The following is a 15583-nucleotide window of genomic DNA, read 5'->3' on the forward strand; positions in this document are numbered from 1 at the left end:
GGAGCTAGTTTAAAGAAGGGTGAGGCTGGACACAATACAAACAAACCCACATAGCCTGACTCATTATTTCCAAAGAACTCCAATGCATTCAAATCATTTTAATTTTCCCTTATCAATAAAAATATCTAACTTCTGCACAATTAACTGTTACTAACAATGCTGCATCCAGAACAAAGAGATTCTCTGTAAGCCAACAAGTCTAAAAACAGCAGATGAAATGGCAGCACTTGGATTTAAACATGTTGATGAAGAAAGGTGGGTATTTTGGGGTGGGCTCTTCAAGAAGGGAGATAAAATGGTTACTGAATGCATGCTTTCTTTTAATATGTATAGTCAAGCAAAGTTAGTTTGTTCAAATTTTTACAGGTTTCACATTTCCCACTCTTTCAAAATCCCACACAAAATATCTTCTGTAACTCAACCAAAAGGACGGCATGTTATTCTTGCAGAAAGGGAAAGAAATGGAATGAATGGGAAAACACTTATCTCAATACTTAGCAGTTGAACATAATAAAAACAAAAAATATCCCTATGCTGCAATGTGTGTTGCCTTATGTGGCTTATGTGACTTGATAAAGAACAGGGAGTCAATGAAGGAGTAAAGAGAAAGACATGGCATGGCAAAAAGTAGAACACCAGGAAAATGGTATCAACTATTATGTGAATATAAGCAAGGTTCAACTATATTTATCATGTATAAAGATAAAAGACATGGGAGCACAATGAGGTCAACCTGAATGAGCATTTTAGCTGCATACTTACAGAGCAATGGCTGTTTCAGAAATTGCATGCTAAGGGCATTCACAAGATTCTCCCAGATTTCAGTAGCATATCCAGTGCTAGCATCCACTGAGATTCAGAGTAACACAGGGATACTCTGTCTACATGGATGGACATAAAAGCAGCCAGTGCATGAGGGAGATGATGGGTCACCACCCTAACATAAGCAAGACAACAAGAAGTAATCACCCTTAAGAGATCAAGAAGAATAAGCAGTAACATTGTCTACTATTGTTAAAAAGAAAGTTAGTGAGCTTGCTGATAATTGTATCAGTGGACTGGAAAGCAGAGTAAAGGAGAGAAGCTCTAAACAATAACTGCAAACATAGCAGGTGGTAAAAATATTTCAATGTGAGTGGGAAGAAAATTCAGGAAGGGATGCTGGAACAATATGGAGTGGCTCAGGCAAGCATAAAGTGGTCAGAAGGTTCAGCATGTGTAACAATCCAGGCACACCATGGATCTCACAGGGGAAGAAAGGGAAAGACGCCATTTCCTCCGCAAAAAATTCAAAAAACTCAGGGCAAATGAAAAGAGGAGGAAAGATCCAATTGCTCATTCACAAAGTCATCTGGAATCATAGCCAACTGAACTCATGCATTGTTATAAACAGTTGAGGTAGAAATAAACAAGTAATGGAAAAAATCACAAGAACAGTAATTTGCTCTAAACCTAAATCTGGATTTCTCTAGAAAGCATTGTTCTTTAGAAAAATATTGCACTGAGAGGCAGGGAACAAGCATATCCACAAAAATTTCTATGGATATATAATTATCTTTTTGTTAACTTGTTTGGTAGTTTGTGGGGGATAAGTATTAATTTTTTTCCCCCAAGTTGCATGTGAGATTTTATAGATGTATTTTTTTTCTATTAAAAAAAAAAAAAAACACTTAAATGAACCTGAACTTTTATACTGTTACCTTTCATAGTAAGAGTAGAAAAGTTTCAGCTTTTCCTCTTTATCACTGGTTCTGTCCAAGTCTGTTATGAAAATAGCTACTTTCCTACTCAAGCTCAGCCCCAGCTCTTTCCCCATCCCACCTACCCAATATACTTTGTTAACACCAAGTAAGGTGACAAGTGTCACTCATATTATACTTGAAAATGTTTATAAAAAGCACAGTGTAATAGTTATTTATAGAAGTTTTAATTTGTTGTAATGTTAGTTAACACCAGTGATTCAAATAGAGTGTGACACTTGATTGTCTATTTCCATCTACTCCTACCAAAAATGAACTCCATAAAGGACCTTACGTAAAAGAATTAATTAATTATTCCAACCCTAGAAAGTCTTTATTAAGACTTATAAATTGTAAATTTTGAGCATTTTTGCAAGATATTAAAAAAATACCACCACCAAATGCAAGTTGAAGACATTACTGTCAGTCAGTACAGAAATTCATTACATCTGAGGTGACATGGAATCACTTCTTTACCTATTAAGTTAAATAATAGCATTAAAACCTTACATTCTAATATAATTTTAGACCAGTTTTTTTCTTTGCAGAACAAGAAAACATATACTGTTAAAATAATTATTAAATAGAAGAAACCAAATAAAGTAATGTGTTTTAAATGGAAATCTGAGTCCCAGAGGCTCTGACAAAGAATGTATGAACAATTTAATCAGAAAAATAATTCTGCAAGATATTATCCTGTGAAGATTTCTATTAGTTTTAACGTACCACCCACTATATTCCAACATTTATCATGAAAGATGAACTGTGTGGGATTCATAAATGAATGCACACATACATGTGAGCTCTGGAGAATCCATGTACGACAGAGAAATTGGAACTCTAACTGTGCTTCAATTTGTCTTAAAATAGATATCCAGAATAGGTCAGCTGAGCTGCAACTGCCTATCTCACTATACTGAATGGAAAAAGAATCTCAGGAAAATGATGCTGGTATCAACAAACACATGGCAGAAAAATAAAAAACCAATCAAGAGACAGGCATCTCTTTTAATATGTCATCTGCTTCAGGTTTTTGGAAAAGCTCTATTATCTACTATAATGATACCTTTTGTCTGCTATCACCATCAGACTACCTTTCTCTGTCAAGGGTAAATGCCAACACTATTTTAAACCCTAATGAACATTCCAGTTTCTAAGGCCAAAGACTGTGCTTTCCACTGCATCTCTCAAATCTTCCTCTCTCACACAGACCTGAACTCAAAGAAGCAAAAGAGAGCTAAATCCCACTAAATTCTATGAACCCCCTAGGACTGCTGGTCATCTGAGAGGGTGAGACAGGACTGACAGCACTACCCTTCATCATATAATAACTAATACTCTAATTTAAAAAAAAAGTAATAAAAAATGCAAAAAACCCATTATGCCTTACCTGCTGGAGAGGTATTTCCCTATCAGGCATTTAACCCTTCTTTCTCCTAGGGAAGAACTTCCCAAATACTTCAAGCACAGCCAGCACATACTCCAGCTGACTCTGCAGATCCCAGCTCACAGAAGAAGTGTTCTGGGCAGGGGCTCAGCACTGACAAGAAAACCTGTAAGCCCAGAATCTGAGCAACCACTACTGTGCACCTGAGGCCCTCATCCCACAAGGTATTTAAATGTTTGCCCAACACCTGTTGCTTGCTCCATAACCGTGGAACTCCCACAGTTTCCCCAATGCAGCACACAGCTTAAGACAAAATGGGTGAGCAGATCAGCTCTTAGCTCAGACATTCAGGCACACCATCGTTCCATATGATGCTTTGACCAGACAGACAAAGGATTATAAAAATGAACAACTGAAAATAAATTTAAAAGAAAATGCTACCTGTGGGAACTTTAACCTGGGGAAAGCTTCTATCCACTGTACAACTGGTCAGTTTCTTATGCTTCTAAAAGCAGGCCAACTCAGGCTGTTACATCATACAGATTAATCAGATGCTACAGTATTTACTAGGGTTAAACCTAGAGGATAAAGGTTACATAATAGATTCAATCCAACTTAAAGTGGTCAGATCTCTCAAATGAATATGCACCTCTCTCTTTTAACACCTGGACAGGAATAATCAATTAAACATAAGAGAAATTCAAGGGTAACAAGCTTCTGAAACTGCATCTAGTTCTGAAATCTAGTACTCAGAAACAAATGGAGGCCCATGACACTCAAAAGACCATAAAAAAAATCAAATTTTATCACCCTCATCTTTATACTTCGTATCTCCTCTGGTACTATTATCAGAGCACTATCGTAGAAATATCTTTGTGTATTACATATATAATTACCCCCTAGGCCTACACTGCTTTCTGTGCTTTGCTTCACTGTTATCTTGGAATTGCCTTGTTTAAGCTAAGCTCTCCAACCAGAATAAAATCCATATAAAACTTCTGCATTCCTAAGGGGTGCATTTTGCTTCAGAGTGCTATCAGTAAAAGATCTGGATTTTTTTTCTTGCTGCAGAGAATAGTTTCAGCAATTTCTTACCCTTTCTTCTGTTCATTCTGTCAGAAGCCTGATGAAACACTCTGTCCTGATACAGAAATAATCACCCTAGCAAACATTATATAAAAATTGCAAACGGCACAAAAGATAATGCTTGCCAGAGTTTGTAATTCTTCCACTTCAAAAAGTTAACCTGCTCACTTTTAAGAACCCACATTTTTAATGTCTTTCACAAATAACCAGAGAGAAAACATGTACTGCCTACTAACATATCAAATGTATACATATTACAGAATATTGGTAACAAAGAAAAAACGCAGACTCTAAACTTTAACCAATAATCAATCTTACTGTCAGTAAATTCACCTCAATTATTATAGATAGTTATCTTTCCGAATATTCTTTCCCCTGCCCAAAGACAGCTCATATAGAGCATATGCTGCTCTGCCACTCCCTTCAGAGAGGAAAAAGCTATACAGCAGAGTCTCTTGCAGCACACTCAAAAGAGATGCTGAGGTGCAGGCATCTCTGCTACACCTGGGTGTTGCCTTTTTCTGGGTATTTCCTTTTTAAAACCATTGAATAATGATGCTCCGGTCTTACGAGCTCCAAATACTACAACAAGAGACTAGAAAGAAATATTTACCATCCGTGCATTCTTCATAATACCAGTCCAGTTCATAATAATCTGCTTCAATAAATTTCTGCATAGTCAGTATCCTTCAGTGACATACAGGAGATTTCACTTCGCTGCTAAGGTCAAGTGAAATGCAGCCATGCCTTCCTGCCTTTGCAAAATGCCAAAGCACAAGGCAGCTCACGGGAAGCTGAAAATGAGCTGCACATCTTCACTGAGGCCGCAACTAAAATAAAAGGGAGGGTGGGGGGTGTGGAGGGTATATTTGGAAGAAAAAAAAAAAAAAAAAGAAAAAGGATGCAGAAAGGAAGCAGAAGCCCTGGCAGCTCCTCTAATAAAGAAGCTCTGCACAGGAGCCTTGGATGGGCGTTAACAAAATCCTCCTATCAAAAGGCTGATGCGCTGACGTTGGGGACACACACCACCGCCCGGCTGGCTCTAACTCATTCCTTTCCTCCCCAGTCTCCACATCTCTTTCAGACTAATGTGTTGCCATGGAGACAAGCTGGCTCCAAAAGTGATGCAGAGATGAAGAAAATGCATTTTGCTGTTTCTGGCTTTACAGGCTCAAAGGAGTCCTCCATTACTGGAAACAAAAATCGTTGCTAAGAAAGATGATACAACTCCTGCTACTGCTCACAGAACAACAGCATCACACTGTTGCAATTCACTGGGGACATGAGGTACATTAATAATGAAAATCTAGTCCATTACTACTCTCCTCCACACAGTTTGATAAAAGCCTGCCTTCCCCATGGAAAATGAAACTATGTTACTGCTTTGTTACACTATTCTGGTCTGATATAATAGAACCCTTTCTGCATCCTGCTGTTGAGAAATGCCAAACAAAAAAAGAAAGAATCAGCAAAATCAGGGCAGCAATACATTTCTCCTTGCAAAAAAATGCTAATCTGTTTCGACTTTTTGCCCTCTCCATGAACCACTTCCCCCCAACCTTTTTTTTTCCCAAGCATTTAAGTTTCATAGGTGAAGACAAGAGGTTAGGCCAAATTTTCACTATTCTGCTCCTAAAAATGCTGAAGGTCATAATCCAGAATAACTTAATGTTTGTGTTCAGTGTTTCGGAAATGGAAGAAAATACTTTTGCAGCCCCAAATAAAACTGTGTTTAAGCTATTAGGAGAGAACATGTCAGAGGAACAGATGGCATTAAATCATCAAACACAACGATTCAACAAGCATGTCTGAATACGTGCAGGTACAGACACCAAGTGGACTGACACCTATTTTGTTCACAACCAGCACATAGCCTTCATCCATTTCTCCCCCTGTTTTAGGAAATGCTGTTTCTTTGCAAACATCAGTAGAAGCATTGGGATAGATTGTGACTTGATCTATCTCCAAGTAAATTAAGGTAGGAGGCCATACTGGGTCTGATTAGGGAAGTCTTTGGTGTCTGCCTAGCCAAAGATTCCATCCACAAGAATAGCCATGAGCAGGCAATAGAGAACTGTCCAACATTTCCCACAACTGCCCTCCCAACCTCTAATTTCTTCATCTTCAGAGACAGCCTGAGACAGATACAGCTACTGCTACTTCTAGCAATTCTTTAATGACTTACACTCTCTGTTCTTGAGCCCACATACATTTTTAGCATCTCCAACATTCTCTTGAAAGAATTCTACACATCTACTGCTCATGGTATACAAACCCCTCATCTTTTGCTTTGCAACTCACACTTACCAACCTAATTTGATGCTTCCAGCTCTGGAAATCCGAATCTCAGTCCATCTCTCCTTGTCAACCACTCATGATTTTGCAGGTATCTATTAATTTCACTCTCACTCATGTCTCTTCTAAGTTATCACTTTTTCTACACCACTTTGCTTCACGGGAATAGAAATAGGTAAGGCATAGTCAAGCTACGCAGAGGAAAACGCTTTGGTTTCTTTATCACATCAGTATTTCAGCTCTGTTGGATGTAAGAAATTATCACTGCAGTAGCTTTGAGTCTTGCAGAGTTCCAGTTATGAACAATCACAAGGAAAAAACTATACATGCTATTTAATGCAATTAAGGCTGCACTGGTAAAATACTGCCAGAGAAAAATAAAGGTTCCTATGGCAACATCAACTCAATTGCTCTGCATATAATCTATTTGTTCCACTTGTATTATTTTTGTCCAAAAGGTAATTTCAGTCTGGTAATGTTATTAAATAAGCATTTAAAATAGAAAAAAAATAACACTGGCTACAACCTGAAACTGCTGCAGGGACAATTTCCTTTTTTCACTTGCTGAAATTTTCAACACAGGAAATATTCAACATGCTAGAATTTTCTTCTCATTGTCCTTCCCACAGCACACACACTCGCCTTCAATGAGACAGGATAAAAATAGTTCAAGATAAGGCCTTAGAGCTTTTTTGTTTGTTTGTTTTATTGATACTTTTTTCACAGATCTGATTGGAAGCATACTGCTGTAATTCAGAAAGGCATTACTTTTCTGTGAAGAAAAGCACTTGTGCGGCCAAATTATTTTAGAACTTCTCAAGAGACCTGGAAATATAGAATAAGTGTACTATCTTCCCAGCATGAAGACAGAAACCCTGGGCAGACAGAATACTATATATCCAGGTATCCACTCCCAAGCATCTCTTCAATTACATGATGGATTATACTCTATAAAGCTGGAAGGGTTGTCAAGTTGAACGACAATTTGTGGCCAAGCTGACAAAGCAGCTGCACACTTGCAGGACCTACTTTCAACCTTTGCAGCCCTACTTTTCCTCCCTACAGGGATGTATCAGATTCATTTTATAGTGAGCTTATCAGAACAGTACATTTTTCAGGTAGACTGATTCTACAAACTTTCAACTTCTGTGCGTTCCAATCTCTGTACTGCAACACTACATTTGGTTGGGGTATTATTGTATTACTTTACCTAGAAGTTCATATACAATAGAGCTAAAAAAGATTTAAGGTAATAGGACCACAACTGTAAGGAAGTTGCATTTTCCTATTCCAAACCTAAATACAGTTATTGACATTTGGTTAACATTCCCTTTCAGCTGCCAAATTGTGTTCTATTTTTTAATACTTACTTCTAAGTAAACAAGTCCCTCCTTTTTTATCTGTTCTCCACAGGGCAAAACATACAGATAAAGAATGAAGAAAAAAGAATAAAGAATTCTGATAGCCAACTGTGAACAGCTGGACTAAGCATTCCTTAACTTTATGGTTACAAAAGGGTTTCATTAGTCAAAAAAGATAGCTTGAAAAGCTCAAGAGCCCTCTCCTTCCTTTTTGCTGAAATAAATCCATGTCGTAGGCCATAGATCAACATTAAAACCTGATGTACCTAAATTACCCAGGTTATAAAACCCACAAAAACCCTTCCCTTTGTTTGAAGAGAATTTTCGACAAAGGTAGTTTCATCTACCCCAGCAGCACACTCAAGACTGTAGTGTACTGTGCTGCTAGGGTGCAAAGCAACAGCAAGTCATCTCTGCTGACAAATAAGGTCTAAAAAGGATGTCATTACATAGCATGTCACTATAAACCCTGTGTTTCATGCTTAGTCATTCTCAGCCTTTTTCTCCAAACCTTTTATAATTCTGTAAGGATGCTTCTGGAAACTCAACACTGGAGTTGGATTTCCATGACAGTTGCAATGATCACCTCCAATTTGATCATGTCCGGGTCACATTTCTTCTCTTGGCTACAGTCTGTGGATTCTTCAGATAACTAAACACCATATCGCATCATCATTTTCTACAGTCACCACCACTCTGGATAAAGTTGCCCATCCCATTAACAATGTCTGGAGCCCTTTTTTATCAGAGCAGTAGCTGTACAGGCCACCACTATGCAATGCATATTGACCACAGTCAAGCACTGACACAACACATATCTTGCAAATTGACAAAGCAGGCATATTGAAAGCCCAACAGATTTTCAAGGATGGAATGTGGCACATATTTCTAAACTGAAAATATTTACTGATGTGAAGACTTACTGGTGTTTTCACCTTCTAAAAGAACACTGAATAGGAGTCGTCCTGTGACTACACATTTAGTAAGGGCAAACAACTCTGCATCTTAGGACAGTGATCTCTTCCAGTGCAGTATTTTACTTAGCAAAGAGTCTTGCTTTACCTGGAAAGAGTAGAACCCAGAGTAAAATCTAGAGCACTGAGGGCACCAGCAGATTTCAGAACCGGTATTTCAAAAAATGGGTGGTTCAGATTTGATTGACTCTTATTCATCAAACTGGGATGACTATCCAGGGCTTCAAAATAGTACTAATGTTTTCTACAGATGGGGCAGAGCTCGTGGCTTCACACCCTAAGGGCACACTAACCTCACCTAATAGAAGGAATAAACTCTTCTAATGCAGAAGGGGTTCAAACTGTTCTCCCACTGAAACAAAATTGTTTAACTTGAGACAGGGGCAGTTGGATGAAATTAAAGTACTTAATGACAAAAAGCTATTTTCCACATGAAAGGATTATTTCTCCCTTCCCCCAGATAATTACTGGAGAGCACTATTTTTGCATTTATAAAAAATCAAAATTCATGTCTTCGGCAACCTTCCTGCAAAACCAGCTGTGTAGTTTAATTAAGGTATCATAAATACTGTAAATAAGACCATAATAGCAAGAGCCAGACATTTAAGAGAATAGACCCCTATCAAGAATTAAGAAAATGAAGAATAAAGCTTTAAAGAAACTTTAAAGAAACAAATTTTGCAAGCTGTTCATCAGCTGGAAATAATGTACATTACAATCGCCTCCTTTTTATTTGTTATATTTTTCATTGAGACAGCAAAAACATTTGTAAAATGAAGCTGCACTTAATACCATGCTTGATTGGCTAGACAAAAATATTACAGCTGCATGGTTATGACCTATTTTTCTAACAAGGCAAAAAACCCACTGAGAGACATAATTGCAGCTTCCTGAGAGAGGAAAGGAATGCATTACACTGAAGGAATATAGAATAAGGGAGTCCAGAACAGGACCAAGCACTCCAGGCATGGCATCACCAATGTCACATACAACTCCCTCAAACCACTCTTCCTAATACAGCTCAGGATGCCATTAGTCTGCCTTTCAGCAGAGGCATATTTCTGGCTCAGGTCCACCTTGGTATCCACCAGGATACCCCAAGTCCTTTTCTGGGAGGCTGCATTCCAACAGCTGGACCTCAGCATCTACTGGTGCATGGGGCTGTTCCTCCCAGCTGCAGGACTTTGCACTTCCCTCTGCTGAATGGCACACGACTGCCCTTGACTCATAGCTCCAGCTTGTCAAGGTGCCTCTGAATGGGGGCACAATCCTTCGGTGTCTCAGCCACTCCTAGATCCTCCCTATGTCTCACCCTCTCTGACGCTGTACAGCCTGCTAACTTCCTCTCAGCTTCTCTCTACCTGGTGACAGCTTTTCCACAGCAGCACACCTCCTGCATAAAAGGCCATCTCTTCTACCTCAGGACAGCGAGCAGCTCTGGGCACTTCCAGCAACCTGACTCTTGCAGGGCTGCCTTCCCAATCTGAAGGTCTGTCTGGCCTGAAGTCTCTGCTCTGAGGGAGGGTGTGCCCTGTGGCACACTGCCATCACATCTGAAGACTTAGGTTATTCTGAACTCAGATGAGGATCCCTTCTTTGCACCTTTCCAGAGAAACTACTGCATCTATTGGCTGTGTCTGACCATTCCTAATGAGCAGCAGTTCCAAAGAAGGCTGAGGACACCTGTAGGTCAACAACAGATACCAGCTTCTCAGAAGCCACTAGGACTTCCTGGTACCCACATTCCTGTGGCTCACTTGACCTTTACCTTACACACAGCAGTGGGCACCCTCAGTTTCTCAGAGAGTTCCCAGATGGACCCTGTCTCCCTAAGTTGCCAAGGAAAAACCCAGACTGCTGTGCCTGCTCACTGCCTCTGGTAGCTGTGCTCACAGAGAGCTGTGCTTTAGGCCTGGCTCTCACACAGACCTCCCCACAGCCCCCAGCTAAAAGTGAGCTTGATTGCCCCTAATCTGGGAGCAGGGAGATGGAATGTCATTTTGCTTTGTGTCATACTTTCATTTAGGCTTACTTAAAAGACACTCTGCCTCAACAGTTTAATGAGACTGGTCAGACGACATTGAATTTATTTGATTATGCTTTAGGATAAGATCAGTTTCATTGTATTCATTTGGCAAAAACTGGCTCAGCCTTCCATCTGAAGGAAATAACTAGGATGTGTTTTGGAGTTCCAGAATGTAAAAGAACAATTGAAGGCCTAGTATTATTCAGTTCCTCCCAACTGCCTTTTTACCCAATAGCAAACTAAATTTTAAGAACTAATTCTCTACGTCATCTATCCTGTGCTATAGTTTAAATCCCCAAAAAAGCAGTGAATAAATTAAAATGCTTGGATATTTGACTGTTTGTTTTTCTATTAATATCTTAAAAAATTAATTAAAAAGGAGAGCTAAGTAGCCTTATGTCCATCCTCTTGTGTTATGTGGCCCAGAAGCTTTGAGCCTTTGTGAATTGGACTGAGGATTTTAGAAAAGTCACAGGAAGGCAGAAAAATCTGCTCTAACAAGCCACAGCAATATGCCAAAGGGTCATTGCTGATTCTTCTGCTATATGGATCAACACAGTGGGAAACCCATCACATTTCCACCAACAGGTTACAAATTACCATCAATCTCAACACCCAAACAACTGCAAGGAAATTTTCCTAAGTCATTGAGAAATCAAACTTTCAAAGAGACAGGCTACAATATTTGCTCACACCCTCATCGAGGTTTTTGAAACAAACTAAACAGGTACAAGAGGAGTAGCTTAATTGCAGCACTGAAAATTGTGCAAGCAGTCACACCCTGGAACACTCTCCAGAGTGGTGATGGTGGCATAATTCACAGAGTCTTTCTGCCAACTTACTTAAAATTATATTTTTACTTTTGTAGTTCATTGTGCCATAAACCAGTGTTTGCAATCAATGCAATAATTTTGAAACATGTAAATTTATTATGTTCTGCACTCTTGTGTATTGATGGAACCTGTGACTTGTTCACAGTAACTGAACAAGGGTAAAGTCAGCTATCTCAGTTTCAAGGGTATCAGTCTAAGGCTAGACACAAATTTGCATAAGCCTCTTGAACTACCATCTATACACAAGTGTCTGCCCATAGGCAGTTAGAAATAAACGTTTCTTTATCAAGGATCTCTTTGCTTGCTGCCTCTTTTTTAAGCACACATTTCCTAATAAAAGCAGAAAATATACACTGTGGCAGGAGGTACACTCAGGTTGTTTTTTTTTTCATTCAAGCACTCAATTGGAAGAAATCTACAACCACAGCAACATGGTAAAGTTGCAGTCATTATGCTTCTAAGCTAAAAGCTATACAAAATTGTTAAGTATTCACAGTTTCAGGCAGCTATGCTATCTGCTGTTTGCAGCTTCATTTTTAGAGAATAATAGAAGGCTTTGGGTTGCAAGGGACCTTTAGAAGTCACCTAGTTCAAAACACCCTGCCATAGGCAGGGAACCTTCAACTAGAGTGGGTTGCTCAAAGCCTCATTCAACCTCACCTTGATCATTTCTAGGGATAGGACATCGACAACTCCTTTGGGCAAGCTGTTCCAGTGCCTCACCAACCTTAGTAAAGAATTTCTTCCATATAACTAAACTGACCCTCTATCAGTTCAAAGTCATTATCCCTTATCCTGTCACTACAGGGTCCGCTTAAAAGTCCCTCTCTTGCTTTCCGGTATACCCCTTTAGATGCTGAAAAGTGCTCTGAATTCTCCCCAAAGCCTTCATTTCTCCAGGCTGAACAACTCCAACTCTGTTGGCCTGTCTTCACAGCAGAGGCACTCCAGCCCTCTGATCATCTTCATGTCCCTCTGAACTCGCTCCAACAGGTTCACGCTCTTCTTATGTTGCAGGTCCCAGAGCTGGACACATACTCCAGGTGGGAGTCCCACAAGCACAGAGTAGGTGAGGAGAACCTCCCTTGACTTGCTGACTACATTTCTTTCCATGCAGCCCAGGATACATTTGGCTTTCTTGCCCACAAGTGCACATTTCTGGATCAGGTTGAGCCGTCAATCAACACCCCCAAGTCCTTATCCTCAGGGCTGCTCCCAATTCGTCCTCCGCACAGGTTGTACTTTGTATCCATTCCCAACAGTCACACACCTACCATCATCTTAGTTGGCAGAAGAAAGATGCTGCCATGGGGATTTCTGAGTTCCTTGTCCCACTAGCAAAACATTTTTCCCATGGTTATTGCAACAGTCCACCCACATAGAAAATTTTCCTTGTGAGACAGGCCTAATCAGGTTACTAAAGACCTTGGAAATCTTACATTTCAAAATATTTATTAAGGCCAACTTCTGCCATCATTGTAACAGCACTAATGGGTTACTATAAAACCAAGGGCAGTACACTTGACTCCACAGATCAGCTTCAGCTTGTCTCCCTGCCCTTCCCACTGTTTTTGTGTGATTTGGGTTAGGTGGAGAGCATATTTAAGATATTTACTAAAATACTTCGTGCCCTTTATTGAAGCATGAATATCAGGAACTCAGTTCTTCATAGTATTCATGCTTTTCTTTAGCAGCTGTGCTCCTTACAAAGTGATTGTTCAGGTGCTTCAAATGCAATGAAGCCATCTTTGCACAGGTTTGTGCTGAGTCCTGTAATTCATCTCTTCTGGAGCTCTACAGTGCCTCAGTAAGTCTACCTAAATCTACCTACTATGACAACCCATGGAAATCCACTGCTATTGCTTTAGAATAGCAGTCATTGAGATGAATCACAGAAGTCTTCTCTAATTGCACACCTAAGTCAATACCCACAGTGGAAAAAATCAGAGAGACATGAATCCATTCATCATGGTAAAGTATCTAGAGGCTCAAACAAAGGAATGAATAACCACAAAGGTCACAACTCTACTCATGTCCCCTCTAGGCACAAATATTTTTCTGACTGATAGTATGAATATGAACAGAAGAAAGAATGAAGGGACAAACCACCTCAACCAAATAGTCAGTTTGGTTCTTCACAAGGCCTTTCTAGATGCTTAGGCTGCACAAAATGATTTAATGTCATTCAGTGATGCTGGCACATAGTGCCACCAGACAACAGTGCAATGTGTCAGAGAAAACATTCAAAAAAAGTGGATATGGAGAGAGGTCTAAGCTTTCTAAGCTGCACAGGTACAGAAATTTCAGTCTCTTTGAAGAGATCACAAGCAAAAAGTAGTATTTCAGTTTCTCTGGTATTTGATAATGTGGAAAGGTGCACACACAACAAATGCAATGGCTGCTCTTGATTAAATGTTCCCTTCATTTTCTTAGATACCGAAGCAGTACATCACAAACTGTTCTCTTACTCTCCACAGCTTTCAAAGAATTGCACAGATACTTCAAAGGAGGTAACAAAAATAGCACTATTTTATTTGTTTCTCAGTACAATTTCTGAATTTTTGACTTACGGAAGTATTTCAAGGTCTCTTCTATTTGCTCAGTTGTTAAGTCAATATTCGCGTCAGGGGAAATGAGAGGTGTGTGAAGCCAGTCGTCGTGGTCATAACCGTAGATTGTATCTGCTCTTAGCTTATAATGAGGCAGCTGCTCTTCCAGGAGACTGATAATTTCAACTTCAGGAAGATTGGTACTATTGCACACATCTGTTAAAGGAAAGGGAACAATCTCTGTTAGTTACCTTGAGTTTGTACATAGAAACTTTCAAAGACTTCAGTTTGTTTTGGTAACAAGATGTAAAGAACAGCTCAATACAAATAAGTTTAGAAGATATGCCTGGCACAAATGATCCCAAAATATCATATTTACTAGTAATACAAGGGCACGTTTTCTTGGTGACAAAAAGCTTCACTCCTAGAAGCAGGGACATTTATTGAAGAATAAGTGGGTTAGACTGGGGAACAGAGAGCCAGTTACAATCAGAGTATGAAGAATTGATGCACAGAGGAATGAACATTTTTCATGTTCTACTTCACAGATGATTTTTAGCTTGCAAGACTTGCACATCTCTTCAACTTGGTCCTGGACTACAATTTAGTACCACTATATTTTTCTGTCTTTGCTGCAGGCAGATTTTTCTCAAGAAACAGAAATCCAGGATTGCAATAGTAAACAGTGCCACAGTTCACACCTAAGACAGACTGGTAAAGATGATTACAGAACTTCCAGAGCACCTTTTGACACTATCTTGACTTGCATTCTGTGCTGCAGCCCCTCACACTCACAAATCTATCAGGTTTGCACACAGTTCTAAATATAGATACTAACAACCAACAACTGCAAAAATGTTACAAATAAAATTAGAGCTTTGAATTTAGGCCAAAAGGTAGCTGAGAAGTTTTAACACAAAGAAACCCAATTCAAGGTAGAAACCTTTTTACCATGAGGATGGTCAAAGTGGCACAGGGAGTCTAGAAGTCAAGTAAACAATGCCATGAGCACTTACGCTGAAAGACCTGCTTTTAGTAGAAATCAGAACAGATTACCTCCTGAGGTACCTTCTAACCTATATTATAATGAAGAATTCTGAGAGTGTATCAACACTCAAAACAGTCATAATAGTTCTAAATATGTTTAATCATCATTTACAATTAAATACAATGCCATGCTAAATATTTATTAAGAAACTGAGCAATCCGTGGTACGTTTTCAGTAAATGGTTGGTGCATCAATCTGTACATTTTCCATTTCCACACCAGTATGAAGAGAAAACACCATGGTCCAGCACAACCCCTACCCCCACACACAAAGTAAGGAAAAGCA

General features: G+C 39.3%; 1 protein-coding gene across 6 annotated transcripts in view; it reads right to left on the reverse strand.

Annotated features, from left to right (window-relative positions):
* The window catches only part of TRAK1 (trafficking kinesin protein 1), a 129257-nt gene that overhangs the window by 50737 nt on the left and 62937 nt on the right, over window positions 1-15583 (reverse strand). For all 6 annotated transcript variants that reach the window (XM_066321321.1, XM_066321295.1, XM_066321285.1 and 3 more), the window contains exon 3: window positions 14272-14466. Coding sequence is in view for 5 of the 6 variants with exons in the window: in XM_066321295.1 (XP_066177392.1) it covers window positions 14272-14466 (195 nt within the window). In the remaining variant the exon portion in view is untranslated. The remainder of the gene's footprint in view (window positions 1-14271; window positions 14467-15583) is intronic.

The sequence above is a fragment of the Sylvia atricapilla genome, chromosome 1 (assembly GCF_009819655.1).
Source record: "Sylvia atricapilla isolate bSylAtr1 chromosome 1, bSylAtr1.pri, whole genome shotgun sequence".
NCBI classification, from domain to species: domain Eukaryota; kingdom Metazoa; phylum Chordata; class Aves; order Passeriformes; family Sylviidae; genus Sylvia; species Sylvia atricapilla.